The sequence below is a fragment of the Spermophilus citellus genome (assembly GCF_964194105.1).
Source record: "Spermophilus citellus genome assembly, chromosome: 4".
NCBI lineage: Eukaryota > Metazoa > Chordata > Mammalia > Rodentia > Sciuridae > Spermophilus > Spermophilus citellus.
The window spans coordinates 180,853,139-180,880,583 of NC_138185.1; the positions used below are offsets into that span (position 1 = coordinate 180,853,139).

Consider the following 27,445-nt stretch of genomic DNA (forward strand, 5'->3'; position numbering starts at 1 on the left):
CACATTATAGGCCCTGGGTTCAATCCTCAGCACCACATAAAAATAAAAATAAACAAAATAAAGATATTGTGTCCAACTACAATTAAATAATAAATATATTTTTAAAAAAGTATGTAGTAAAGAATTGTGGAAATTCGTTTTGGTGTCTGTGGTACTGGGGATTGAACCCAGGGCCTCACACATGATAGGCAAATGATGTTGTGTCACTGAGCTACCACTGATCTGCATTCCCTGCCCTGGAAAATTCTTTGAAAGTATTTTCTTTGTTTGAACTAAAAGCAAATGTTCCCTAGGTGTGAAACATGTCAGATGTTTAAAGAGATTGGGGCATAGAATAATGATTATATAATTAGTACATGTTTTGATAATCCTTGGTTTATTAGCAACTAATTATTAAAAATGCAAAATACTAACTAGAGATAACACTTAAATCACATTTCATACTAACCCCTTTTCCAGGGTATGAAGAAGCTCAAACTCCTTTTTTCTCAACTATATGTTTCGCACATAGCTGTTATTGGCAGGTCGAAATTAAGTAACCTTCACTATAGCATGGTTTTGGGTTAGCTCATTTACTATCTTTTTTCTTATCTATATGTTTTATTTCTATTACAAAGCAAGTCTGTTTCAGAGATTATAATAGTTTATTAATGATATAATTTTATAATTCTGCATAAATTTTATAATATAATTTTTATGTAAAATGAAGCTCAAAAAGGTCTTATAGTACATAGCATTTTATATTGTTATTTTGTACTTTATTATAAGTAAGCCTAAGAATATGAGGCAACATAGCACACATAAGTTTAAAGGTATTACTGATTAGGTGACAGTATTTTGAGATTGAAAATCTACATTTCTAGGAGTTGGACATGAATTTCAGAAAGTTTCAGTTGACAAGTCATTTTCTAGAGGATGGAGTCGTGATCAGCCTGGTCAAGCCCCAATGAGACAGAGAAGTGCAACAACCACTGGCTCCCCAGGAACTGAAAAGGCGAGGAGTATAGTACGGCAAAAAACTGTTGGTATGTACTCTTCAAAGTCATGAGAATTGTATGGAACAATTAATTTATAGTCCTTAAGAACAATGTATATAAACATACAGTTTTTTATCAGTTGATTTTGTTATGAAATGAAAAACTTGTATAGCAAAATCTTTTTTTTTCCTAATAGTATTTAGAGTCCAGTAGCATGCTGTTTTACCCTCTTATGTTATAAAGATTTATCTTTCATTATTGTTTTTATGTAGTTCATTTTACTGTAGATATCCCTGATTTTAAAATGTCATTTTACAGCATTGAAATAGTAGAACTCTGATTCAGTTTACAGAACTTGAGTATTAACTAATATACTACTGTTAAATGAATGTACTCACAAACATGGAAATTTAGGATAGCTAATTTTCAGTGCTATAATTATATAGATTGGCTTCACAGACATCCAACAAGGAATTCATGCTCTCTACTGGCAGAGAGCTGAGGCCAAGATGGAATCTACTGCTAGTTTCCCTGCTACTTTTAACAAATAAGGAAGAAATTTCTATAATCTGTGAAATGCCAGTGAAGGAGCACTAATATGAAAAATTTCTAGGCATAGGATCACTCGGCATGCTGTAGAGCTAGCTACCATCTTAATTCTTTTCCTCTCAGATGTTTATAACTTGGTGTGAATATAGTAGAAAGAGTATTTCAGTGAAAAGACTTTTGTCCTAACCTTTTTTTCTCTTTCATCACTAAATAGCTAGATAACTTTAGATAATTTATCAAACCTTTATAGGCTTTCAGTACTTCATCTGTGAGTAGGAATGATAACACTTGTTTCATGACTGAAACAAAATTACTTGAAGTTATTTCAGGATTTATAATCTTGGAATTCCAGAGAAGGAGAATTTTCCATGGAAGTATCTGTATTGAATGGTAATCAGTAATAAACATTATTAGTTTTAAAACCATCATTATAAGGTTAAGTCTTATATAAAACAGTGAGTTCTAAATTATTGAGATTAAAGCTTAAAAGAAGATGCAGAAATAAAAAGAATTAGTAAATTAAATTTTTTTAAGAATTAAAAATTATTGTTTATTTAAAATCCTTTAAAGGGATTGCATTTTCAGAACTGTCTTATAAAATAAACATATAGTTGTATTAATTGTATATGCAGGAAGAATAAGAAACAATATAAAGAAAAAGGATATTCATGGATTAAAATTAATTTAATGCTTTAGAATTTTGGTATATAGTTACTTATTGGACTCTTAAGGCAAATATAGTACATAGCATTTTATATTGTTATATGGTTACATTTGAAATGTATTTCTTCCAATGTCACATATACAGAAAATATCTGTGTATTAAGAAAGAATTATTTTTACATTTAAATGTTTATTTAAATCTTGAAATAATTTTAAAGTACTTTTCTTTCTGATTATAGAATTTATTCTTAGTTTATAAAGTTTAAGGAAGCATAAAGTCCCATTAGCTGTCCAGTGACAAATAATCATTTTTAATAAGTTGGCATTTATCTTTCTATTAAATAGTATGTAATAAAATACTCATCTTGAAATCAGCTGGCTGTGATTACTTTCTGATACTTAAGTCAGACAACCTTGCCATGAATTTTGTTTAGTGAATAAGCCTCTAAAAACAAAAAGTTAAATTATTAAAATTTTTGTTAAGAAAGGTACTTGCATAAAGTTGGAAAATCCTTCAAAGGACAACATTAAATTAGAACATTCTTTGGAGATATATTCTCCTAAAATTTTTAAATTAAATTTTTATGTTCTTAACATACATGGTTAAAAATTCAATCTATGATAAAAAGTGTGAACAATACAGTAAGTCTGCTTCATCACTGCTCTGCCATTCCAGTTCACCTCAGTATAGACAACCACTGTTACTAATTTCTTGAGCATCCTTCTAAAGTTATTTTATGCATATACAGGCATAAAGCATAGTGTCTACACTATTGTGAACCATGGTTTTTTACACATTTGAATGAAAACAAAATTTTTAAATATTCAATATGGAAGCACTGTTCTAAGCACTTAGGTTTAAGTTGTGAGAAAGCAAAAGTTCATTGGAGCTGAAAATTTTAGTGTTGGGGAGATGTGTAATAAGCAGATAAACCAATAAACATATCAGGTTGTAGTAAGTCATGAAGAAAACTCAGTACAAAGGACTAAAGAGAAAATTTAAAAATATTAAAAAAGGAAAACCAAAACAATTTAAATACAACAAAGGACTAGGGAATAATGGGGCTGGGGAAATAGGATTGCTTTAGGTAGGGAGGACAGGGAAGGCCTGTTTTATCATATAAGAACAGAGACCTGAAAAAAGTGTAAGAATGAACTTAGCAATGAACCTATAAGAAGCTCATTCAAGGCAGTCAGTAGAAAAAGTAAAACAACCGGAAGCCAGGAATATGCTTGGGTTTTTGAGGAAGAGTAAGAAAGTCACTGTGGCTGAAGTGGTGTATGAAAGGAAAAGATTCTTAGGATATGAAGTCAAGCTATTATAATAATGTATCTTTAAAATGTTATGTATCAAAAAGTGTTAAACTTCCTATATCTTATTTCATTCCATGGAAGTCCCATAATTTAAACTATGTCCTGAAGATGGACATATATTTTATAATTTTGTGTATTTAAAATGGTATAGAATATGTATGCTGGTTACTTTATGCACATATGCGGGTTTATCTATAGGATTTGAAGTTAATTTGTCCCCCAAAGAGACCATAGTAATTTATATTTCCATTCACAAAAAAGAATTCCTGTTTCTTCTACACACTTAACCTTAATTATATTATCAATATTTTGCTCCATGGTAGTATGCTTTGAAAAATTCTGATTGTGCTTTTAATGTTTTTGTTGTTGTTGATGTTTTATTGGCTTTGTATGTTTGTTTTATTTTTGAGATGGGATCCCACTATGTTGCCCAGGCTAGTCTTGAACTCCTGGGCTCAAGGGATCTTCCTGCCTTTGCCTCTTGAGCTGGGACTACAGGCATGCACCTATCCATTGTTTTTGGTTTTGGTTTTGGTTTTTAATGTGAATGAAAATGAGCATATTTGATTAAGTTCAAAAGTCACTTGGGAGCTTCCATATGGTCAAAGCATAAAAATGCAGTAGTCCATAATGATACCCCAAAATGTGTTATGTGTTACATATAAGGGGCGGGGGATGTGAAGTTAAAACTCTTTATCAAAAAATTTAAGCTAGTGTAAATAGAAGAACTGAAGGGATTTTTTTAAAAAAAAATCTCAGTTTAAAATGCTTACAGAGTTAAGCAAGGATCATTATTTTTGATGCTAAAGCCATTAGGTACAAGTTTGCTTGAGAATAGGATGTTCACTTGTAGTCATGGATCATCCCACATATTCTTTACATTTGTAAAGGGTAATTGTACCTTTACAATGGAGGTTATGGAAATAATCACTTAATCTTGTATTCCTGACTCCTATATTATAGTACATATAGGAAATAGAACAAGTTAAATGACTCCACGAAGGAATAAATAAAACTAGAATGTAGTACATTTTGTGAGACGACTGTCGTAGATTCTTCAAAAAGACATTATCTTTTTAAAAGTTGGGGGTGGTGTTTGTTTTAGATTTTTAAGAAGACAATACTTGAATGTAATACATGAACACTTATGGAATCTGGTTTCAAAGAAAATAAATAAATAATTTTATAGGTAATTTAGAATATGATTGACTATTAATCGATGTTATAGAATTAAAATTTTTTTCCCCAGGTGTAATAATGGTGTTAGCTATATAGGAAGATAACCTTACTCATAGATGAGTCCTGAAGTATATAGGCAATGAAGAGTCATGGTATCTGCAAACTTACTTTCAGATACTTCAAAAACACATATATACAGCAAAAATAAAGCAAATTTGGCAAAATGCTAATAGCTTTTGAATTTAGGGGGTATATATGTGTGCATTTTTATAACTTTTTAATCTTTTGTAGGTGTTTGAAAATTTTCTTAATAAAATATTGAGAAAAAGATTTTTTTAAGTCATATGATTTGTACTGTTGGTGTTTTGGAGATATTAGATATTTTTGCTACTTTTTTGTTATACTGTTGGATCCATAAAACGACAGTGAAATCTCTTAAGACACTCCATCATGACCCTACTTTCCAGGCCAAACTGAAAAAGTAAAGCTATTTGCTTAAAATAGAGTAATGAGCAATTAGCATACTGGAAAAGTAGGCTGACCTTGGAGCAAACTGCTGATATTTAAATACACTTTGATATACACTTTGGGTATCCAAACTAAGACCTTGGCAAGCTTCAAGATTGGAGAATGGAATTGAAGGTTTTCACATTAAACTGGGTATCTTGACAAAGGCAAAAGTTATTTTCTGCAAGTAATGCTTGCTGGCAATTGGTACAAGCAAATGTAAATTACCTTTAGAGGAATGCAGTCTGAATTAGGCCTCCAGAAATTCCACAAGGTAGGAACTCACAATAACTTGGGGCTGGAGTTGTGGCTCAGTTTTAGAGCACTCGCTCGCCTGGCGCATGCAAGGCCCTGGGTTCAATCCTCAGCACCACATAAAAATAAAGATATTGTGTCCAACTACAAAAAAAAAAAAAAAAAAAGATAACTCAGTAAATAAGGAAACAAACTGTTGGTATGTTAACAAAATGAAAACAGATTTAGATCCCTAACAGTTATCAGTTATTGATCCTTGTCATAGGAATGTGATTTTTCAGATTGTAACATAACTGTGTTTGAAATGTTTAAAGGAAAAATGATAGACTCATAAAGATTTTTTAAAAAGAGAACCATATAGAGCTTATAGAAGTAAAAATGTATTTACTTAAAGGAAAAAGAGTATCATCACTTGAAAGGAAGACCTGAAGAATTACCCAGGATAAGGATATGAAAAATATGAATCTTAGGAAATATGTGGAATGGGATAAGAAGGTCTAATATGTCTAATTGGAATTCTGGAAGGAGACAATGAAAGAGAGGCAATATTTCAAGGGTAACAAATTGATAAAAGATATGAATCTTTAGAAACAGAAGCACATACTCAACTAACTAGAATGAATAGATACAAACCCATACCTAAATATGTTTCACTGACACTGCAGAATGGAAAGACAGGAGTTTAAAAGCTGCAAAGAGAAAAAAAAATAGAGAATCTACAAACCCTAAAAGCAATGTTTTTAGTACCGACAATGGAAGATAAGACGGTAAAACAATATCTTAAAGTGCTAAGGGAAAATAACTATCTTTAGAGAATTGCGTACTGAATAAAAGTTTCAAGAATAGCAATAAAATAAACACAAAAACTTAAAAATTTCGCTACTATCTGACTTTTATGAAAGGGACTTCTAAAGAATATGTCAGGAAAGAAAAAGAAAAATTATACAAATATTGAAGGAATAAGTGATCAAAGAAATTGGTAAATGTATACTAAAATAAAATGTTATCTGAATATAATAATCTATACTTTGGAGTTAAAGAGCAGAATTAAAATATTGGTCATTGGTATGTAATTCAGGAATTTAGTAAGAGAATAAGTGTTCTTGATAGTATTACAACACTAACTTTAGACTTGAAAAATATATAGGAAAAACATGATTCATTTTTTGAAGATTTCATTCAAGATTATAACAAATGTATGCCACTGTTAATACAAAAAAGTTCCAAACTCTTCCTTTAAATTGATGATAGGAAAGAAGGAACAGAAAAGGAATTATTTTTCCCCAAGGAAAAAATTAAAAAGAAAAGAAATTCTGTTAATGTTTCTATATAAAATTTCTACATAAAATTTTAATTACACTATTATACTTCACTATAAATAAGAGATACTGATTTGATTAAGCATTCTTCTACCAGGAAAAAATACTAACCATGGGAATATGTCCTTTTGACTATGATTTTTAAAAAATTTTTGAAGACTCTAAAACTTGATTTCATTTATTTTTTAAACAAATATATTTATTTCACATCTGTTTATACTGGGGATGGTATTTTTCCTTCTATATAACCAGTGCTTGGTTATACCTGTGTATTTTGGTCTTTGCTCTAACAAGTTTTAATGAATGATTATGTTAAAATCAACATAACTTTTTGTTATTCCAAATATGATTATAAAATTGTTGGCCATTTTCATAAGAATAAAAAGAATCTAGCAGGAAAACTCAAAAAAGGCCAGATTCTGAAGTTTTATGTATGAGTTAAATCTTAAACTACACTTATCTTTAAACCATTATACAGCAAGTCATACACTGAAGTCAGATTGTTGCCATTATCTAAATTATTCAAACCTTTTGCGTCTTCCTGCACATGAATGAACCTGAAAGCAGCTCTGAAGTCCTTTATTTTGCCAACATTCATAGCATTTTGAAAATTTTTGATTATTTTTTCTAGTTATAAACTAAATAATACTTTTAGTTTTAATTAATGGTTTTGTTTTCTCTGTTTTCATAATCTGAAGGTTTTGTTTTTGAACTCCTACCCATTTATCACTATTCATTAAAAATTTATTGAGCTCATATATGCCAAGTACTAGGAATTTAAAGAGGGTATAGTTCTTGATTTTGAAAAGTTAAGGAAACTAGCATAAAAGTATGCAGTCTACTAAAAAGCAGGAATTCTTAATTTGTTTTTATCTATTACTATATTATCAATAGTTAAATAATTGTACAGGAGAATAAAAAAAATGGGAAGACATTTCAAGTATGAGTTTTTAAGATAGAAAAAGGAGACCAAGGACATTAGTAAGATATAATGCTGTTATTGTTGTGAACGAGCATGAAACTTTCAGGGAAGAGTATAAAGTTCTCTGTTGCAGCAGCATGGAAGAATAGTGGAAGTTTCAGTAAATGGTTGATTTTAACCAAGTCAAAAAGGACTTATGTGATGGGTTAAGGAATTTAGGCATCAGAGAACCAAATGTTTCCGATAATCAGGAAAGCCTATGATATTTAATTGTTGTTAACAAACTGTTCCCTCCACCCCACCTGTCTATTTCACTATTAAACTGAATGTAATGCAATGTTGTTTAAGCCCTCTATTCATACATAACAATACATATAACTTTGTTTAATCAGTAGTTTCTAAACGAAAAGTTAAAATCTCTGAGAAGTTTAAATTACTAGTTTATTTCTAAGTCAAGTAAAATTTGTCTTTAATTTTGTGAACACAAGACTTTTTTAAATTTATTTTTTATTCTAATTTGTCATGTGAACACAGGACTTTTAAAGAAATTTTCAAATGCAGCCATAAATGTAATTTTTAAAATGTCATAAAGTTTAAAGTTTATTTTTAAAAGCAGTATTTAAAATTTTTGTGTTTTTGATTTGAGTGAGAACTAAATTGCCCTTCTCAAGAACATGATTCTTAATGCTGATTACAAATTCTGTTAATGTTTCTACATAAAATTTTAATTACACTATTATATTTCACTATAAATAAGAGATACTGATTTGATTAAGCATTCTTCTACCAGGAAAAAATACTAACCATGCGCAGTATGTCCTCTTGACTATGATTCACACATAATTTTATAAAAAAGACATGAGAGACTTGGAGACTTTTGGGGGGGAGAGTTTGAAAATAGGAATGGTTAGTTCTTAGAATTTAACTTCATTAAGAAGAATGAGAATTGCCCAGTGAAATGCCCAAATATGGTATCAAAATTTTCTTTAATGATACTGAGTTCCTTTCAATGTTTCTATTCAACAAATTTCTCAATTCTTGGTTTTGAGAACATTGTGCTAAAGTGTCTGTTGTTTTTAATGCTATTCCATTGTATTTGCTAATAATAAAGAGCATTTTCCTGCTTTACACCAAAAAATTTACATTCAAAATATGTGTGTTCTCTGATTTCTTTTCTTACAGCTTGCCAGTATTTGCCGTGCTGAAATGTTTTAATTTAAAATTTCCTTCCTTTGTGTCTTTTAGTTTTCTCTGTTGCTGCTTTTTCTGTGACACAAGCCTTTCATTATAGTCACTCTTCTTTTTTCCTTCCCCACTTCTTTCTTTTCCTTTTTTAAAGCCATGAGAAGCCGATCCATTGGTGAATGTGCTCTGCCATCGGCCTATATACGCAGTGCTAAAAGTGCTCCTGTTCTGATCCATACTTCCAAACCCTTCTTGCCTGATATTGTTCTCACTCCCCTTTCTGATGAGCTTTCAGGTAGTGCCACCTCTGCTAATTTCTGCACCACCTTTTTCACTTTTTAATCCTCTGCTTTGAAATTTTGCTTAATCAAATAAACTCTTCAAAGTTAATTTCTTTGGGGGAGGTATGGGAAACTGGAAAATGATTGAGAAATCAACATTTTGAGTTATTTGAACTCTAATGCTATCCTTGCAGTTCATTCTGGAAGTGCTAAGTTTAGTGCTGTGCCAATGTCCAATATTTTGGGTTGTAAAAGGCTAATATTTTGATTTATGTTTGGGTTTTTTCTTAAGGTGGTTTAAAGAAGTAGTAATGCATATTTGTATCATAGATATCTCATAAGAGGTGACTTAAGATAATCAGAGTCTTGGCTTTTAATTTCCCATTGTTTGACTAACAATATGGTAAATTTTGAATAATTTTTTCGATTATCTACAGTAATGGAACTAAGTAAAGGCATGTAGTCATAGGGGAAATACATAATCTAAAAGTTGTTTTGGAATAAATTGTATTTATATTAGATATAATAGTATGTAGAATTCATTTGAGTGAGATGCAAGACTCAATTTACAAGGAGCTTCAAAACCTACTCAGCATTTCCATTCTGATTTAGGTGCTTCATCTCTAGTACTGGGATGTCCTACTCTTTTATTAAGATTTAATTAACACCAAATACGTGTTTTTTGGATTCACTTCAATGGGGTTAGGGAATTATGCACACCCATATACATCATAACCTCAAACAAAATATAGAATGTTTACCCTAAAAGTTCTCTAGCAGTTGGAGAAGAGTTTGAAAATAGGAATGTTTCATTTTTAGAATTCAGCTTCATTAAGAAGAATGAAAATTGCCTTAGAGAAGTACCCAAATATGGTACCAAAATTTTCTTTGAACTATTGATACTGAGTTCATAACCACCAACTCTCTCCCGCTGCACTTACAACCACTTTTTAATTTCTCTCACCATAGATTAGTTTGTCTTTTGGAAAGAAAATGTATAAATACAACCATACAGTGTCTTTTGGATAGAAACACACTTGTCTTGGGTTCAGTTACTGTGCATTGTGCTAGTTAAAGAAACTTACGTTGTTAGGTAATTTCCTATCCCTTTTTTAGAGTATTTTCTTAACGTTGCCACTTTTAGTGAAGTTGCTGGTGTTTTTGCTGTTGTTAATTATTTATTTTAAAGTCCATCTTATTACTCTTCAGTTCCTAACAGACTGAAAGAACTATGAAGGAAGATTCATTTGTATTAATAATGATATTTCAGTTGAAGATCCCCATTCCTAATCCAAATAAGATCAGAAATATCTTCCAAGTCAATGGGGCTAACATAATTAAGAATTATCAATTAGTAGGTTTAAAAACATCTACCTAGGATTACAATTGGTATTCTTTGGAAATATTATAAATGAAAAAAAACATAGTACTTGAGTTTCCAAACTGAGAAAATTAAACAGTTACTAGATATGATATGTTTGTTTTAAAATTCAGGATACATTGACTGGGAAACATTTACTTCATTGTGAAGCCATAATGCAATTAATTAGAAACAGTTTATATTGAAATTAGAAGTCAGTTTTGCAGTTTAGTTGATGACAAAAATAAGTGAAAGTTTGGCCTCAGACAAACCTGGATGCTCAATAAGTATTTAAGAATGAATGAATTTTACACTAGAAGAAATAGGCAACATGAATATTTTGGGCTCTCATATTTTGTTTCTTCAGTATCTTCCTGAGTAGTATAGATTTTGGTTGCTTAGATTAAAATTGTAACTTAGTTACTTAAGTTGGTAAACAAAACAGTGTTTCTGTCTTAACAACTAAAGCAGATACAATTAAAAGAAACTCCCAGTTTATTGTAAACTTTGCTTAGAGTTTTTTGCTTCAAGCTTTTGAAAACATTCAATGCAAACCATTTTTCACTTGTTTAGAAAAAAATAAAATGGGTTTTAGTCACTGACTCTTAAGTTTGGTTGGATTGTATGTTTTCCAGTTGTTAAAAACTGTCAGAAAGGGCTGGGGATGTGGCTCAAGCGGTAGCGCGCTCGCCTGGCATGCGTGCGGCCCGGGTTCGATCATCAGCACCACATACCAACAAAGATGTTGTGTCCGCCGAGAACTAAAAAATAAATATTAAAAATTCTCTCTCTCTCTCTCTCTCTCTCTCTCTCTCTCTCTCTCTCTCTCTCTCTCTCTCTCCTCTCTCACTCAAAAAAAAAAACTGTCAGAAAGATTTTTTTTCTTCAGAATTTTAATGGCTTTACAAAATATCTTTTCTGAAATGTAAAGATTTTTAAAAATCTAAAACAAAAATGAGGTCACTCCTTTTAAAATACTTTAAAGTACTACCTTAGCTAGTGCATGAGAAGTTCCTATTTCATAATTCTTGCTTTGCTGTAAATGCACAATTGAGAAAGATTGCCTTTTTAAAAAAATTTATGATTTAAATATTTACGAAGAGTGTTTAAAAGGAGTTTTCTGAGTGGCACTTTTATTGGTTTTATTAATTTTCCCCATTTCAGTAAAATGTCTTCTATGATAAAATTAAGATTTAAATGATGTGGAGACACCAGTCAATTAAACAGAACAAACCTTATATCTGATCATCAAAATAATAAATGTTCATTTTTTAAAATGTTGGTTATATGTGAAGGTATATGAGAAAATATACATAAGCTCCTAAACCAATGCTTACTATTGATAACTTAAAATGCTTTTGCTGTTTGTTTTATACATTTGTACATGTAAAAGTATAATTAGAGTGAGTTAGTTTGAATTAGAAATCATTTTCCTCTTAGAACTCTCTAAAAGAAACCACATATAACATTTTATGATGCAGAAGAAGAAAATTATTTTCCCTGAAAGCTGACTGATGAGCAAAGCTAGAATCTTTCAACCTGCTGCAGAAATTTAGAATACTTTTTAGGAGATGTATAGATACAGAGAAGAAGAGATTAAATGCACATAATGCCCATTAACATATTGAAGACTCCCAGAAGTCCTGTTAAAAAAACATGTAGTCCAATATTTCTTAATTTTTTCCAGATATATACATATTGACAGCCTATAGATTCAGGATTCAAAGAGGAAAAAATTGGAAAACATTGAACTAACCTTCTAATACGGAAAACAAACAAACAAAAAGCATTATAGAAATTGGATGGGATTGTTCTTATTCCAGTGTATATTGAAGAAATCTGAGTTATTGAATTGGTTATTGCCCCTGTGGTTCTCTAAGGCAAATTGAAGGCCTGGAGTTTGTTTCTTTAGGGATTAGCTAGTACTATATTTTTAAAAAAAATTACCAAAGCCTTGGATCCTCAACCAGTTCAGTTGGTTGGTTGTTTCTTCCGAGGTTTAAGTAAATTTTACCTTAGTTTGATTTATAAGCCATTGATATACATTCAAAAGTCAGAACTAAGAAGGAAAGTAAACAGGTGAAGAAAGTGCAGGCTTAAATGAATAAATAATAAAATGTTTTCTGGGTCTATCTCTCAGATCAGGAATTTAGGTTTCTGTAGCTCCTTCGCCAAACAAAAAAGAGAAATAGCACTGAAACTACTAATAATGTTTCTAGCTTTTGGTTAGAAATAGAATTTATCAGAAAAGTACATAACAAAGTACCCTGGAATAATTGTGGGGGTGGGGAGAGTACAAGGAAATTCTTTTGAGTCCTCTTCCAACCCTGGCTTTTCTGTTTTGTTTTTAACATGTTTCTTTGAGAATGGGCCATCAATTTTCAAAGTATCCTATTTTTCACTAGCCCTTATTTTTTCTCCATTATATCTTCTTATTGTCCATTCTGTCTAGATTGTTTTGTGATACTGTATGGTATAATTTTGTATATATCTGTCGACTGATTCTGTTGAATAACTGAATATACTTAAGCTCTGGGACCAGTTCAAGGAAATTGTCACTATGCCAATGTGATATGATTTCTTAACATGACTCATCTGTAACATTTGAAAAAAAAAAAAAACAGCTGGGTGCTGTGGTGCACCCCTGTAATCCCAGTGGCTTGGGAGGCTGAGGCAGGAGGATCTTGAGTTCAAAGCCAAGCCTCAGCAATAAGCAAGGTACTAAGCAACTCAGTGAGACCATGTGTCTAAATAAAATACAAAATAGGGATAGAGATTGTGACTCAGTAGTCAAGTACGTGGAGCTCAATCCCTGGTCCCCCCCCCCAAAAAAAAGTATTTTCCCACATGCTTGTCACAGATTTTCATATATATTGTATGTGGGCAACAGCTCAGAGTGTGGAACTGGGAGTTGCACAAATACCTAACACCTCTTTTTACAACTCAGTACTAACTCTGATGCCTGAGCAAGCATACTCTCCCTGGCCTCTCCTATTGACTATTGAAAATTACTACATTAGATTAATTGATGATCTCAATCATCATTCTTAAGCAAATTTGCTTTTACTGCCCAAAATAATGCCTTAATGGAAAAAAATATGAAGAACTGAAGTGTGGTGGGAAGTTTATTTTGTGTATACTTCTATAACTGTTCCTTATTTAATATCAAATCATGCTGGAATTAAGTCTGTAGATCTATTTTCTTTCATCTAGTTCTCAAGAACTGATGATTCTTGTGCCATTTTTGTTGTGATTAGACTCCAGCCTATCTAGTACAGAGCCTATAGGATGCTAATTTCAATCTGTACAGCAAAATATTTTAATCTTTGTTCTTCTGTTTCCTTATTATAAAAAAGATGGTCTTTCTCACACTCGTTTTTCTATTCTACCTAATCAGGAGGAGAATTGTCTATTTCTAATTAGACAAGTAGCCCCTTCTTTGTACAGTTAATGAATTTTTTTCCTATCAAAAATATGCAATAGGATATTAATCTATACATCTTTTCTCTCTCTAATTTGTTGGTATAGCATAATTCCAAGTTACATTTTTTTCTGAAATAATTTATTTTTAAAAGAAATGTTTAGGTTGACTTAAAATGGTGGTTATGTAACATTCTCATAAACAAATAAAACTATATTTTTAACCTTAAAAAATATATTAGTTATTTTTCTATGTCCAGAATTTAAAAGTCATACAAACAATATTAGAAGGATTAGAGTAGAAACCAAGGATAGTTTAGTGGGACAAATCTTAGTTGTTTAAAATTAAAATTATTTGAGTTGAATTCATTAAAGTCTTTTCATATGATTTCAGTGATGTGATTACTGCTTTGAATTACCTACATTATATTAAATATCTAGTCTTGAAAAGATATAAAGTTTTTACTAGCATAGATGCTTTTTGGTTGTTAATTACCTTGAAGATACATTGCCTTTGTTGCCCAAATAGGCAAAAATAAATAAATAAATAAATAAAATAAAATAACTTTGCCTGGTAATTAGCAGAAAAAAAAATGTGTTTCCAGATAGCATCAATTTCTATTTAAACTAGTGTGAATGATTTTATGAATTTAGGAGCCATAAAAGAATTACAGTGAATATTGTGCTTGGTCAAGAAAAGAAATTAACTTTGGTAAAAGGGATTGGGGTACTTGGTTCTACAAATAATTTCAGATACTATTAAACTTAACTTGAGGTCCCCCCCCCCTTGAAGAACTCTTGGTTTTTGCCAATTAGCTACTAATTTTTTATATAAAAAAATGTTCTTCCTTTCTACCAGTGTTTATCTAGGCCATGTGCCCAGTACTCATTCAAGCAATGGAGATATTCTAATGAACAAGATAGAAATCCTTAAGAAACTTAAATTCTGGTGGAAAGAAGTGGTTTTTTTTCCCTTGGTTACTATCTTATTTTCAAACTAGCAAAGGAAACTTTTCTTTGAAACAGAAAATTTAGAAAAAAATTTATAATACAAACATAATTACCAATACTTTAATACTATGCATTATCAAGAAAACCTAGGGAGGGGTGGGTATGATGAAGTATCAGGGAATGAAGTTTATCAAACTGTGGTGACTATGTATGAATTTCCACAGTGAATCCCGTGTCTCTGTGTGTGTGTGTGTGTGTGTGTGTGTGTTGTTATAGAGCACTAAATTAAAAGTAACAAAAACAATGAAAGAAGGGAGATCAACAGAGTATAGCAAGTGGATATGGGGGAGGGAGGAGGGAAAAGAAAGAGAAGGTACGGGAGAATGAGATTGATCAAATTAGGTTATATGCATATATGATGATGGCATAATGAGTCTTATTATTATGTATAAATACAATGCTCCAATAAAAATATAAAATAAAATTAGAGTTTATACTTGTAAAACTAACCTAAAAGAAAACCCAAAAGATAATATATGACATTTCTGTAAATTTTAGGCTCTGCAAGAGGCATTTACTCGATGTTTTAAAGTTTTTTCTTGTTAAAAATATTTTATTTGTTTTATCCATTAAATGATTTCAAATATTTTAGGTTAAAATAATTTAAAAACCTGTTTTCCAAATTAAAATATTAGCAGCATAATTAAATTGTTTGAAGGATATTTTTATTCAACTCTGATACCATTATTGTTTTTAACAATCTAATACAAAGTTTTTCAGTTTTTTCCTCTACAATTGACAAATATTTGTCTAGCTTTTGATTGCTAAGATTTTTGTCTTTATAGAAGTAAATCACTATGCTTCAATGTAGTTTCTTAATTAATTTCACCAACTTCTTTTTTAAAAATTAATGAATTATTTCATGACTATAAAACGTGTAACATCATTTAAGAGAGAATATGAACTAATTTCTGCCTTATTTAAAATCATAGCTCTTCACTTTATAGCTGTAACCCTGGACAGATCACTTAAACAGTTTCTTGATCTTTAAAACAGGGCTAATAACACTTTCCTTACCACATCATTTTTAAAATTAACTGAGTTTAATTGGCACATGGAGCAATATAATATATATCTTTTTTTATAAATATATAATTGTGTGTGAGTGTGTGTGTGTGTGTGTGTGTGTGTGTGTGTGAGAGAGAGAGAGAGAGAGAGAGAGAGAGAGAGAGAGAGAGAATGATGATGTTTAGGCATATTTTCCCAACCAAATTTAAGGAATTGAAATCAATTATACTTGGGCTGGGGTTGTGGCTCAGTGGTAGAGCGCTTGCTTAGCACATGTGAGGCACTGGATTCCATCCTCAGCACCACATTAAAAAAATAAATAAAATTATTTTAAAAAATCAATTATACTTGATTCAAGTGCTGACCTTGGTTTTCTGTTGCAATTATTTTTTCTTTGATTTTACACAATTAATATTGTTCCTATGTAGTAACTATATTTAAAGCTTGAGTTAAAAATAGTTATATTTAAATTCTTCACCTCTACATTATTGGTAGAAAAATATCCAGTAAGATTTTTTAAAAAAACTCTTCACAAAAGTTTTAGACCATATTTGGTGACAACTTTTTGGAAAGAAAACATGGGCTAAAATAATGATTAAGTGTTCTAATATGCAGGTGAGGACTATGGGAAGAAATTCCTACAAAGAGAACTTAATACTGAACTTTCCTGGCTTCTTTAGAATGAAAAAATTGTGAAATATCAATACAGGGGAATAAAGATCAAAACTACTATTCTACTTTTTCCCTGAAGTTCATGTGTTTGCTGCTCATCCATTAACATTAGGGTTGTGTTGTTTCGGGATTTGTTGGGTTTTTTTTTTTCCCAGTATTAGGATTGAACCCAGGGGTATTCTAACACTGATTTGTATCCCTAGCCCTTTTTATTTTACATTTTGAAATACAGTCTCACTAAGTTTCCAAGGCTGGGCTTGACCTTGCAATCCTCTGACTTTAGTATCCCAAGAATCTGACCATACCTGACTGTAATGTTATATTTAATGCTTTGAATTCTTAAGTTTGAACTTCCATAACATCCCAACTGTAAAATTTTAAAGAACTTTATTAGAAAATTATGTAGTATTTATTCTTTGCTGAGTTCTGTAGGATTTTGTATGGAAAGAAACATGGAGTGCATGTTGAGTATACTATCTGTCCTCCTGGTGGAAGAGAAGTATAACAAATCCCTAATTAAATTTGCCAAGATACATAAACATTTATTAGTTATCTGCTGCAGTAACAAACATTTAATGAGCATAAATGCATGAATGTGAAGTTGGTAAGGAATTGTTCTGCTTTTCATTTAGAAAAACTTCTATTTAATGAAATGCATAAGAAAGGCAAGCCAGTGAGTATTCCTCTCAGCTTAATGAGAAAACATACAATTGTTTCAACTTCAGGAGATATTATATATTTGACCTGTGTTGGGAACATACACATATATCTTCAGGAATTTTTTTTTTGTACCAGGGATTATAGATGTGCGCCACTGCGCCCATCAGGAATCTTGATATAATACAAACTTCTATGGATCTGAATTTAACCAAAGTGGATATTTTAGAGCCTCATACAAAAGGGTAATATTAATGAAATAACATTAAGTAGCAAAACAATATATTAATAAATCATATATATAATGTATTTATTTAAATATTTATATTAAAATAGCAAAAAGACTGTCTCCTTTCGTCGATAACATTGCTCCTGAAAATAGTTTGCATGGCAATTTTCAGTTTATAAATGAGGAAACTGGTCTCAGAGTCTAGTGTAAATAAACCTATGTTCAAGACCTAGCACCATCAAGAAATTACTTTGAGATCTTGGACAAGTCTCTGCTTTACTTTGGGTACAAATATTTCTTTTTCTTTTTTTTTTTTTAGTTGTTGACAGATCTTTATTTTGTCTATTTATTTATAAGTGGTGCTGAGAATTGAACCCAGTGCCTCACACATGCTAGGCAAGGGCTCTACCACTGAGCCACAACCCCAGCCCCATACTTTGGGTACAAATATTTCTTATGATTATTCAGTTATAGTTCTGCTACTTTTAATCTTTGCATTATAACCCTAATAGTAGCAACAACTAACTTTTTAAACCCTTTGTCCTTCATTGATTATATTTTGCTGGCTTCTGAAAACAGTTTAAGTTACCCATTCCTAGGCAACTTAAAGTCCTTCATGGCTTCATAAACATGATATTTAACTTATAAAATTTCTCTTTGAATATGTGTATGTATCTGAACAGTTAAATACTACTTCATCTTGTTATTTCCAATTTCATAAATATTTTGAGGATTCACTATATACTTCGTGCTTAAGGCAGTGAAAAATAATGCAGTGACATAGAACACTAATCCTACTTCTCAAAGTTTATGATTATGAATTTTAAAAAGTAACTTAATCTTTCTGGACCTCAACTTCCTCATCTGTAAGAGAGTTAATAAATTGGGTAATCGCTAAATGTCCATTTTGACTCCAGAATCTGTGACTCTTATAAAGAGATGTAAGAATCTATTATAGATAGTTTTTAGAGTTTGGTGGTTGTTTAATGGAAAGGGCCAATAATAAGCTAAGATTTCGTCTTAGCAGGTTTGTCAAGAACAAAAAAATTGAATAAGTTTTTTTTTTGTATGTATTGACTTTATTTGATAGAAGTGAAAAGATGTTAATACTGTAATAAAACAAAGCAGAATATCTCAGAAGAGCAGTCAGTTTCTGAAAAAGAGAACTTTTAGGAAGAGGGTGGAGATTTCTACTTATAATATGTCATCAGTCAGGCAAGATTTGAAGAAAAGATGACACACAGGAATTTACAGGGATCTGCAATAGGACATTTAAATCATCTTTATGTGATAAAATCTGATTTTCTTATTTTCCCCATTTGGAATTTTAAGTAGGAAAAATTAAATAATTCAAATTAAATTTGAATTGCTTGATTTATTGGCACAGCTCTATCTTTAACTGCACTTCCAAATGTCTCATTACCTCACTGTCTGTTTCTATGCATGTTAACATTTTAAAATGTTTTTTGGTAGATTTCTAATTCATTGACACTACATACTATAGTGGCTTGTGCCTATCATTTTTTTTTTAAAACAGATTTGTATTTTTAATTGATTTTCTTTCATTGAACTTACAAAATATCTCAAGATTTTTTTTTTTATTTTAAAGCATATACTTAGTCTGTGGTTAAAATGGTTGCTTATTTTTAATATTCATATAGTTCCTACTCTATATAAATTCTCTCTTTTACAGATATTGATGATGCTCAAATACTTCCCCGCTCAACTAGAGTCAGGCATTTTTCACAAAGTGAAGACACTGGAAATGAAGTTTTTGGTGCCTTGAATGAGGAACAGCCATTGCCTCGAAGTAGCAGCACTTCTGACATCTTGGAACCATTCACTGTTGAACGAGCCAAAGGTGCAGTTCCTGTCATTGACAGTTCATCCCGTCATGCACCAAGCTTGCAGAGTTCCACAGAGGCTTCTTCAATAACTAGATCCACTGAAAGCTACATCACTGATACTCATAGTAGAGAGTCTTCTCTGGAAGTTGGTGATAGCATATATGACCATCTTTGTCATTTAATAGGTCCAGTAGAACTTGCAGATTCAGCTTTCGAACAAATCCAGTACATTGACCTTGAAGGAGATGACGATCTTCTTTCTTCCCTGAAAGAATATTTTAAAGAAAGTCAGGGTAAAAATGAGATAGGTAAAGATACAGCTTCTCCAGAAGTGATTATTGCAGTAACTAGGGATGAAAGATCATCCTTAGATAAATTAGAATACACAGATCAGGAAATTAAATCAGAAAATGTCATGTCTTTTGTTGGGACTCCTGAAAATATGCAGTTTGAAAAAGAACCAAACTCATCTGTCTTCATGAGTAATATTGCACCTAATCAGTCAGATACTTTCATGAGACCACAAACTTCTGAAAAATCTGAGCAACCAAACATTGATAAAAAGTCATCGGAGCCTAGTTTAGATAGCCCTTGTGATAAAGAAAAAAGGAAATATCTGTATAGACAATCAGCCACAGAATTAGATGTCTGTGTAGACGTAACACTAGCTGAAAAGCTTAAGGGTATGCAAATTAATGAAAAAATTACTGTCCCACATGTAATGCATGTCAAGAAGACTACACTAAAACCATCTGTTAACCGCAGAGTGCCTCATAGTTCAAACACTAGCAAACTTTCTCCAACTAAAAGGAGCTTGTCTGAAACAGTAACCCATAGGGCCAAAATCATGAAAATTGCTACTAAGAAACGAAATAGTGTTCATGTTACTTTTAGACCATCTACTGAGTCTGTTCAGTTTTATAATCCTCTGGAAAACAAAGAGGCTCCATGGAAGATGAGACTACGGAAGCTTGGTGGCTTTAGTAGTAGTAACAATAGCAGCACCAGCAATCTCCATACCAGCTCAACTAGTGGTACAGAGCTTGTAAAACCTGGTGTGTACAGGCCTTTAGATACAATTAGTGCAGCATCTGTTAGTAGCAAAACAGTGAAGGAATCTACAGAGATTCCCACTACCGTATTACAAAAAGAAGAAATTGGAAGTAATCAGTTAGGTAGTCGTAGTACTCTTAGGTCATCAAGTCATGAGGCAGGTCTACAGCAGGGCTCCCTGGGTGGCGTTTATAAAACTGTTGTACATGCTCTTTCGAAGCCGAAGGCAAATGTTTCCCCACAGAGGCAGAACAGAATGCCACCAGAGGCTCCACTGAGGGATCTGTACAGTCATGTAATGGGCTATTTTGGAAGGAAAGCTGCAGGTGAGCACTAACAGTGTGCAGAGCGCAAAAGGAGAAAGACAGCACCAGTTTGGCTTAATGCAACTGAAGCAAGCTATAAGCAATCAAAGAGCTTTGGGATGGTCACTGCTTTCTCTCTGTTTGGTTATGCATGCGCCTTTCCCCAGCTGTATTTTTCCCAGCATAAAATGTTTATTTAAATTACTAATTTCCCTTATAAGGCATTTAGTTAAACCTCTTTGCTGCTGAACAACAAGTTAGAAAAGAGGAAGATACAGGAAAAATTTAATGACCTTTCAAAGGCTACCTAAATCAGATATTTTCCTTAGTATGTATCACATGAGTCTTGAAATTCAAGTTTACTAAGGAGTCATTATACTTTCTCTCTTGCCCCACTATGTTTATTTTTAACAGGGCACTAGCTGTATCTAATTGGGTTCATTTGTTTTTACTGTTGAATTATGTGGTTTTATATTTTTTCTTGGTGAAAATTACTTTGACATCTAATAACATAATAAGTATTAAGGCCTACAATCAACACCTACATATAGTTAACGGGTCATTGACGAAGAAATTATTTGTTAATTTTCAAAATGAATTTAATAATTTTTAAGTCACTTCCAAACATGCTGTAAGCTTTTAGTGTTGCATTCATTTGTATAGAATGCACGTCATGTAATTGAAACACTTATCATTACTTTCTTTTTTCTGACATTTTAAATGTGCATAAAGGTTTCATGAAGTTAATCCTAATTTAATTATGGAACCTCTGTGGACAGATTACAGAAAGAAAGCAAGATTATGATAACTGTTTTATCTTTATTCAAAGTTAAAATAACTTAAAAGATATAGAAAATTAACTTTCAGCAGTAAGGTAGGTTTTGATTTTATTTGTTTTTAACATGGTTTTGTTAGCATGATTAACAACGCTGTATAATGCATCTTGCATTGAGCCATTAATGCCACCTGAGGGCAGTATTTGACAGCTTAGCAAAGCCTGGCCAGTAATATAAAGACAATGGTATTTCACAATGAATTCTGACCAGTACATTTTCTTATTCTGAAATGCTTTGTAGTTTCGTAGGAATATAAACAGTGCTGATTTGCTTTTCATTTTCAGAGAGATTAATTTCAAATAGCAATAGCAGTGACATAGACAACATCTTACTTTCAGTAAGTTAGTTTCCAAAGTTAAAATTTTCTTGTAATATAAATCATAATGTAGTCATTTAAAATAATTAAAATGATTTGTATAATTTTTTAAGCTTTTGTAAAGATGAACATCTTTTTTCCTGTACTAAAATTAGATTTTTTTTTTTTAGTGGATAGAAACAACATTCTATGAAAATCATAGAATTTTTATTTATAAATATCCAAACTTAAATGTACTTGTGTCCCATTGAGATTTGCATAGATTGAAGGGATATATTTCTTGCAAATATTCTTTGGGGGAAAATAATAAATTATTAAGTCTCTAAATAGAAACACATAGGCAGGAAGATAGATAAATAAATATACCAGTTTCTTTAAAGGCAATATTAACCTGACTTCAACTAGTGCTTATCTGTAAGCTTTCTTGCTGTTTAAGGTTATACTGAAGATTGACTAACATCTGCTTAGTTGAATAAAATAAATATCAATTTACTAATTCTTAAAATTAAATCTAAAAGAAGGAAAATTATTCATAAGTGCATGTTTGGCAAAATAATTGATATGGCATAGGTACTTTGAGTTATTTAAGTTTAGAAAGTGCAGTTAAATTTTTCCTCACTATATATAGTTATTTATTTGCTTTTAGTCAATAAAGAGGACATGAGCTCCAAACTGCCTCCTCTTAATAGTGATATTGGCAGCAGCAGTGCTAATGTTCCTGATCTGATGGATGAGTTTATAGCAGAACGACTTCGAAGTGGTAATGCCTCGGTAAGTTATATTTCTATTTTATTTGGTTTCAGACAGGAAACTTGAGAGAACCAGAATATATGTATCTGTGTACATATATATGCATCTAATGCATATGTGGAAATTTTCTTTTAAAACAACCTTCTCCCATATTTAACCTTTTTAAAATTTTTTTTTTAAATTTTGTATTTGTTTTAGTTAATTATACATGACAGTACAATGACCTTGACATATCATACATTTGAACCAGATGGGATATAATTTCTCATTTTTCTGAGTGTACAGGTTGCAGAATCACATTGGTCATGCGGTCATGTATATACACACATCAATAATAATGTCTATTTCATTCTGTTATCCTTCCTTTCCCCTCATCCCCTCCCCTTCTTTCCCCTCCTCTCCCACCACTTCTCTCTACCCAATCTAAGGTGAGAGGGAAAAACAAAGAATAGCTTCACCTTAACCCTTTTTTTAAGTTAAGGTTTTTAAAATTACATTTTTGTAATACTTTTTAATCCAGAGATATAAAACAAGCAGGCTTGTAGTTTTCACCAAAAGAATATTGAAATATCTGTTTGTTCAAATAGTAGATTTAAGCCACTACCTTCCTAGTTCTCCCTACTTGGTCCCACCTTGGTACCAGTTGCCAATGTCAATAGGAAAGATAACATTAGAGGTCATGTGGCCCACCTCCCATGGTTTTCATAATGCAAATATTGCTTAATCATTCCAGATAACTTTGGAATAGACTTTAAAGTTTTTTTATTTTGAAGATAATGGCAATGTCTTATTCCTAATAATGCTTAATTGTTCGGGGAGGATGAGTATGTATGGGATTGGTCATACTCCATTTGAGTTTCAAATTTTTGGTGACTTATCTTTTTTTAAGTTTAATTTTTTTCTTTTTTTTAATTTTTATTTTTTAGTTGTAGTTGGACACAGTACCTTTATTTGTTTATTTTTATGTGGTGCTGAGGGTTGAACCCAGGGCCTCGCACACACTAGACGAGCATTCCACCTCTGAGCCACAACCTCAGCCCCTATTTTTTTTTTTTTTGAGTGGGTAAAAATCATTGTAGAATCATTATAGAATGACTTTTTAGACATCATCCTTCCTTCTTACCCATTCTCTCCTATTTACTGCTGCTTTTTCCTGTTAAATACTTCACTCTTAATTCTGTTTAATTTGAATTTACTGCATAGATCCTACTGAAGCTTTGCTTTAGGTAGATCAACATTGGTGTAGGCACCAGATCCAGCCCTTATATAAATTGCTTAATGAGTATGTTTCCCTCTCCTCTTGTAGGCCCTAAGTCTCAGAACTGAATGTGATGATTGTCTTGGAAATTAAAGGTTTCAGATGTTTAATGAGAATACATTTTTTTTAATGTTTAAATGTTTCTTGAATTTTTAGACTATGACAAGAAGAGGAAGTAGTCCAGGTAGCCTTGAAATTCCCAAAGACCTCCCTGATATTCTAAACAAACAGAATCAGATGCGCCCTATTGATGACCCTGGTGTGCCTTCGGAATGGACTTCTCCTGCTAGTGCAGGGAGCAGTGATCTTATCAGCTCAGATAGTCATTCGGATTCTTTCAGTGCTTTCCAATATGATGGCCGAAAATTCGACAGCAAGTATCTTTTACCATTTGTGTAGTATGTTTTGTATTGTCTGTTCAAGACTGACTTATGAATTATATAGCAGTCGTCTTCCTTTCCAAAGTTACTCAGGCAGTTGATCCTGCATATTTTGATTTCATTTTCCAGTGAAATTCCAAAGGAAGTTTTAGGGAATCATCTTAGGTTGAGACTAAGTGCCAAACTAAGTGCATTTAAAAAACAATTCTGCCCTTTCAAAAACAAATTATAATTTTAAGACCAGATGAACTTTATATTAAAATAAAGGACGGTTATGGTTATGACTTGCTACTATTTCATGTAGTCATATTTGGGAACCACTGACCAGTTATGTGCAGTGCTACATTACCCAGAACATTTCTTGAATTATTGTTTTATGTTAAAATAACATCAGCTGGATGTGGTTGCACACGCTTGTAATCCCAGCAGCTCGGGAAGCTGAGACAGGAGGATTGCTAGTTTAAAGCCAGTCTTGGCAATGGTGAGGCACTTAGCAACTCATTGAGATCCTGTCTCTAAATAAAATACAAAATAGGGCTGGGGATGTGGCTCAGTGGTTGAGTACCCCTGAGTTCAATTCCTGGGTAAAAAAGAAAATAACATCAGTGATATAGCTTGTTACTGTATCACTACCACATAGTTATTCTGCTATTATTTTCTATTATACTTGGCACCAAAATTAAAAAGAAAAAGTAAAAACCTTGGCAATCAATTTTGTGAAGAGCTAGGAGATGCATTGGCGAATTATGTAATTCCTTCCTTTGTGGATTGATTGTATATTAATTCCAGACAAAACATGATTTAAAAGAAAGATGATTTTTATCCTATATGTATAATTTGTATATTTCCTGTGCTAGAGATTATAAAATGTTTGAAAAACATTATGTTACTAGCCAGCAGAAAACATGAATAAGAATAGTGATGACATATCATGTCTATGTAGATACAATAAATTATAAATAGATGTTTAGGGGAAATGTTAATGTTTGGTCTTTTTGGTGATTCAGCTGTCTTTTATATAAATATTTTTGTTTTATAACTGGGATTCATAAATTCTTTCTTCCTTATAGACTTTGGCTTTGGAGCTGACACTGGAATTCCATCATCTGTTGATGTGGATTCATGTTCTGGCCATCATCAAAGTGCTGAAGAGCAGGAAGTAGCTAGTCTAACCACACTTCATATAGATTCTGAAACAAGCAGTCTCAATCAACAGGCTTTCTCTGCTGAAGTTGCAACAGTTACTGGTAAATTTATCACCTTTATATGTTGTAATTGAGTTTAGATGGATCCTATGATTATCATTCATATGATTATCATGTATGATTATTCATGATTTTGATATGTGATTATATGATTATTATGATATATGATACAAGTGATATAGCTTTGTATATACTTTTTTAGTCATTCATTGTGCTAGTTTTAAAAATTACATAATATATAGAACCACACTTTTGAAGAATTAAGATACACAAACACATGTTAAATTTACATTGGGTTTTGCTGTATAGAAAGAAATAACAAAAGGGTAAAATTTGGCTATTGTCAAATCTAAAATATTAATATTTCTCTGCTAGAAAAAGCTTGAAGTAGAAAGAAAAGATTTAATGTTTCAACTACTTGCCTAGCTCTAGCAGCACTATACAACTACCGTCAGTAGTTCTATACAGTGTTAATTTATCCTAGGTACCTGAGTTTCTATAGCTGGGATAAGAATGGGAGTAGATATTCTTATTTTTACTGATGGCTAGTGTTAATTTATCCTAGGTACCTGAGTTTCTATAGCTGGGATAAGAATGGGAGTAGATATTCTTATTTTTACTGATGGCTCTGATTTTATGTTAGTCCTACGGTAGTATGAGATGGGGTACCTAGATGCAAAAGCTTGTACATTATAATGGTTTTGTTAACCTTGGCCAGTTCATATGCTTAATCTTTTGAAGTATTGTTATTGGGATTTTAAGTATTATATCTTAGGGAAAGGTATTGAAGAGCACTTCATGGTAATTTTATGAAATTATACTTACAGGCTCAGAAAGTGCTTCTCCAGTCCATTCAGCTGTGGGATCCAGGTCACAGACACCTTCCCCTTCTACATTGAATATAGACCACATGGAACAGAAGGATCTACAGCTTGATGAAAAACTCCACCACTCTGTTCTTCAAACACCAGATGATCTAGGCAATACTTGGAAATTAGATATTTGCCATTTTTCCTTTCAAAACATTAGTGTTAAAAGATCTAAAATAAGTCATCTTAAATTTGATTATGTATGATTATTATAAATGTTCAGACATTTCTGACTCTTAGAAATTTTTACTATATCATTTTTTCTAGCTTTTAAAGAAAGCTATCTATACTGATTTTTGCTCATTTTATCATAGTTGATTATAGTCTTAGAATTAGTGATAGTATTATTTTTATGTTATTTATTGATACAATGCTGTTTCCTAAAATTTAAAATACATAATTGGTATCATTACTCTTAATATTATATTTGAAGATCCTACTGACTCACTGGAGTGTTATTGTTTACTAATCAAGCTTTCAGTGCAACAGTTTTGATCATCAATAATTTTTTAATTGATTTTTGACTTTGTGGGTATTCAACTAAATTTTAAAAGTAAACAGTCCATTGGGCTGGGGTTGTGGCTCAGTGGTAGAGCACTTGCCTGGCATGTGTGAGGCCCTGGGTTCGATCCTCAGCACCGCATATAAATAAATGAATAAATAAAAGATCCCTTTACAACTAAAAAATATTTTTTAAAAAAGTAGACAGTCCAAATATTTTTATTCTTAAGTATATATTTAAAAAGTGACTTGGGGACGCCAGGGTTGTGGCTCAGTGGTAGAGCGTTTGCCTAGCATGTGTGAGGCATTGGGTTCAATCCCTGGCTCCACGTTAAAAAAAATGTATTGTGTCCATCTGTAACTAAAAACATTTTTAAAAAAATGTTTAAAAAGTAACTTGGGGAACCTCAGAAACTGCAAGTTAAAAAAGAAAAGTTATGTTTACTAATTCCTGCATGATGTTACAAGTATGAGATAGACATTTTGCAAATGTACCAAAAACTTTAGTCAAAGACATAGTTGATGAAATATTTGTAATAACTACTATGAAAAGTCAGTTTTTATTGTTAATGCAACACATTTATTGTCTGACCAAAGGAAGAAATTTAAACCTGTGT

The 27,445-nt window shown here is 31.7% G+C and overlaps 1 protein-coding gene across 10 annotated transcripts in view; it reads left to right on the top strand.

Annotated features, from left to right (window-relative positions):
* Nucleotides 1–27,445, top strand: part of RALGAPA1 (Ral GTPase activating protein catalytic subunit alpha 1) — a 224,815-nt gene that overhangs the window by 75,915 nt on the left and 121,455 nt on the right. For 4 of the 10 annotated variants that reach the window (XR_014021551.1, XM_081290574.1, XM_081290575.1 and 1 more), the window contains 7 exons: nt 864–1,025; nt 9,025–9,165; nt 19,202–20,734; nt 22,512–22,636; nt 24,030–24,246; nt 25,324–25,500; nt 26,286–26,438. Coding sequence is in view for 9 of the 10 variants with exons in the window: in XM_081290574.1 (XP_081146700.1) it covers nt 864–1,025; nt 9,025–9,165; nt 19,202–20,734; nt 22,512–22,636; nt 24,030–24,246; nt 25,324–25,500; nt 26,286–26,438 (2,508 nt within the window). In the remaining variant the exon portion in view is untranslated. The remainder of the gene's footprint in view (nt 1–863; nt 1,026–9,024; nt 9,166–19,201; nt 20,735–22,511; nt 22,637–24,029; nt 24,247–25,323; nt 25,501–26,285; nt 26,439–27,445) is intronic. The other 6 variants (XM_081290579.1, XM_081290576.1, XM_081290578.1 and 3 more) reach the window with 3 other exon arrangements.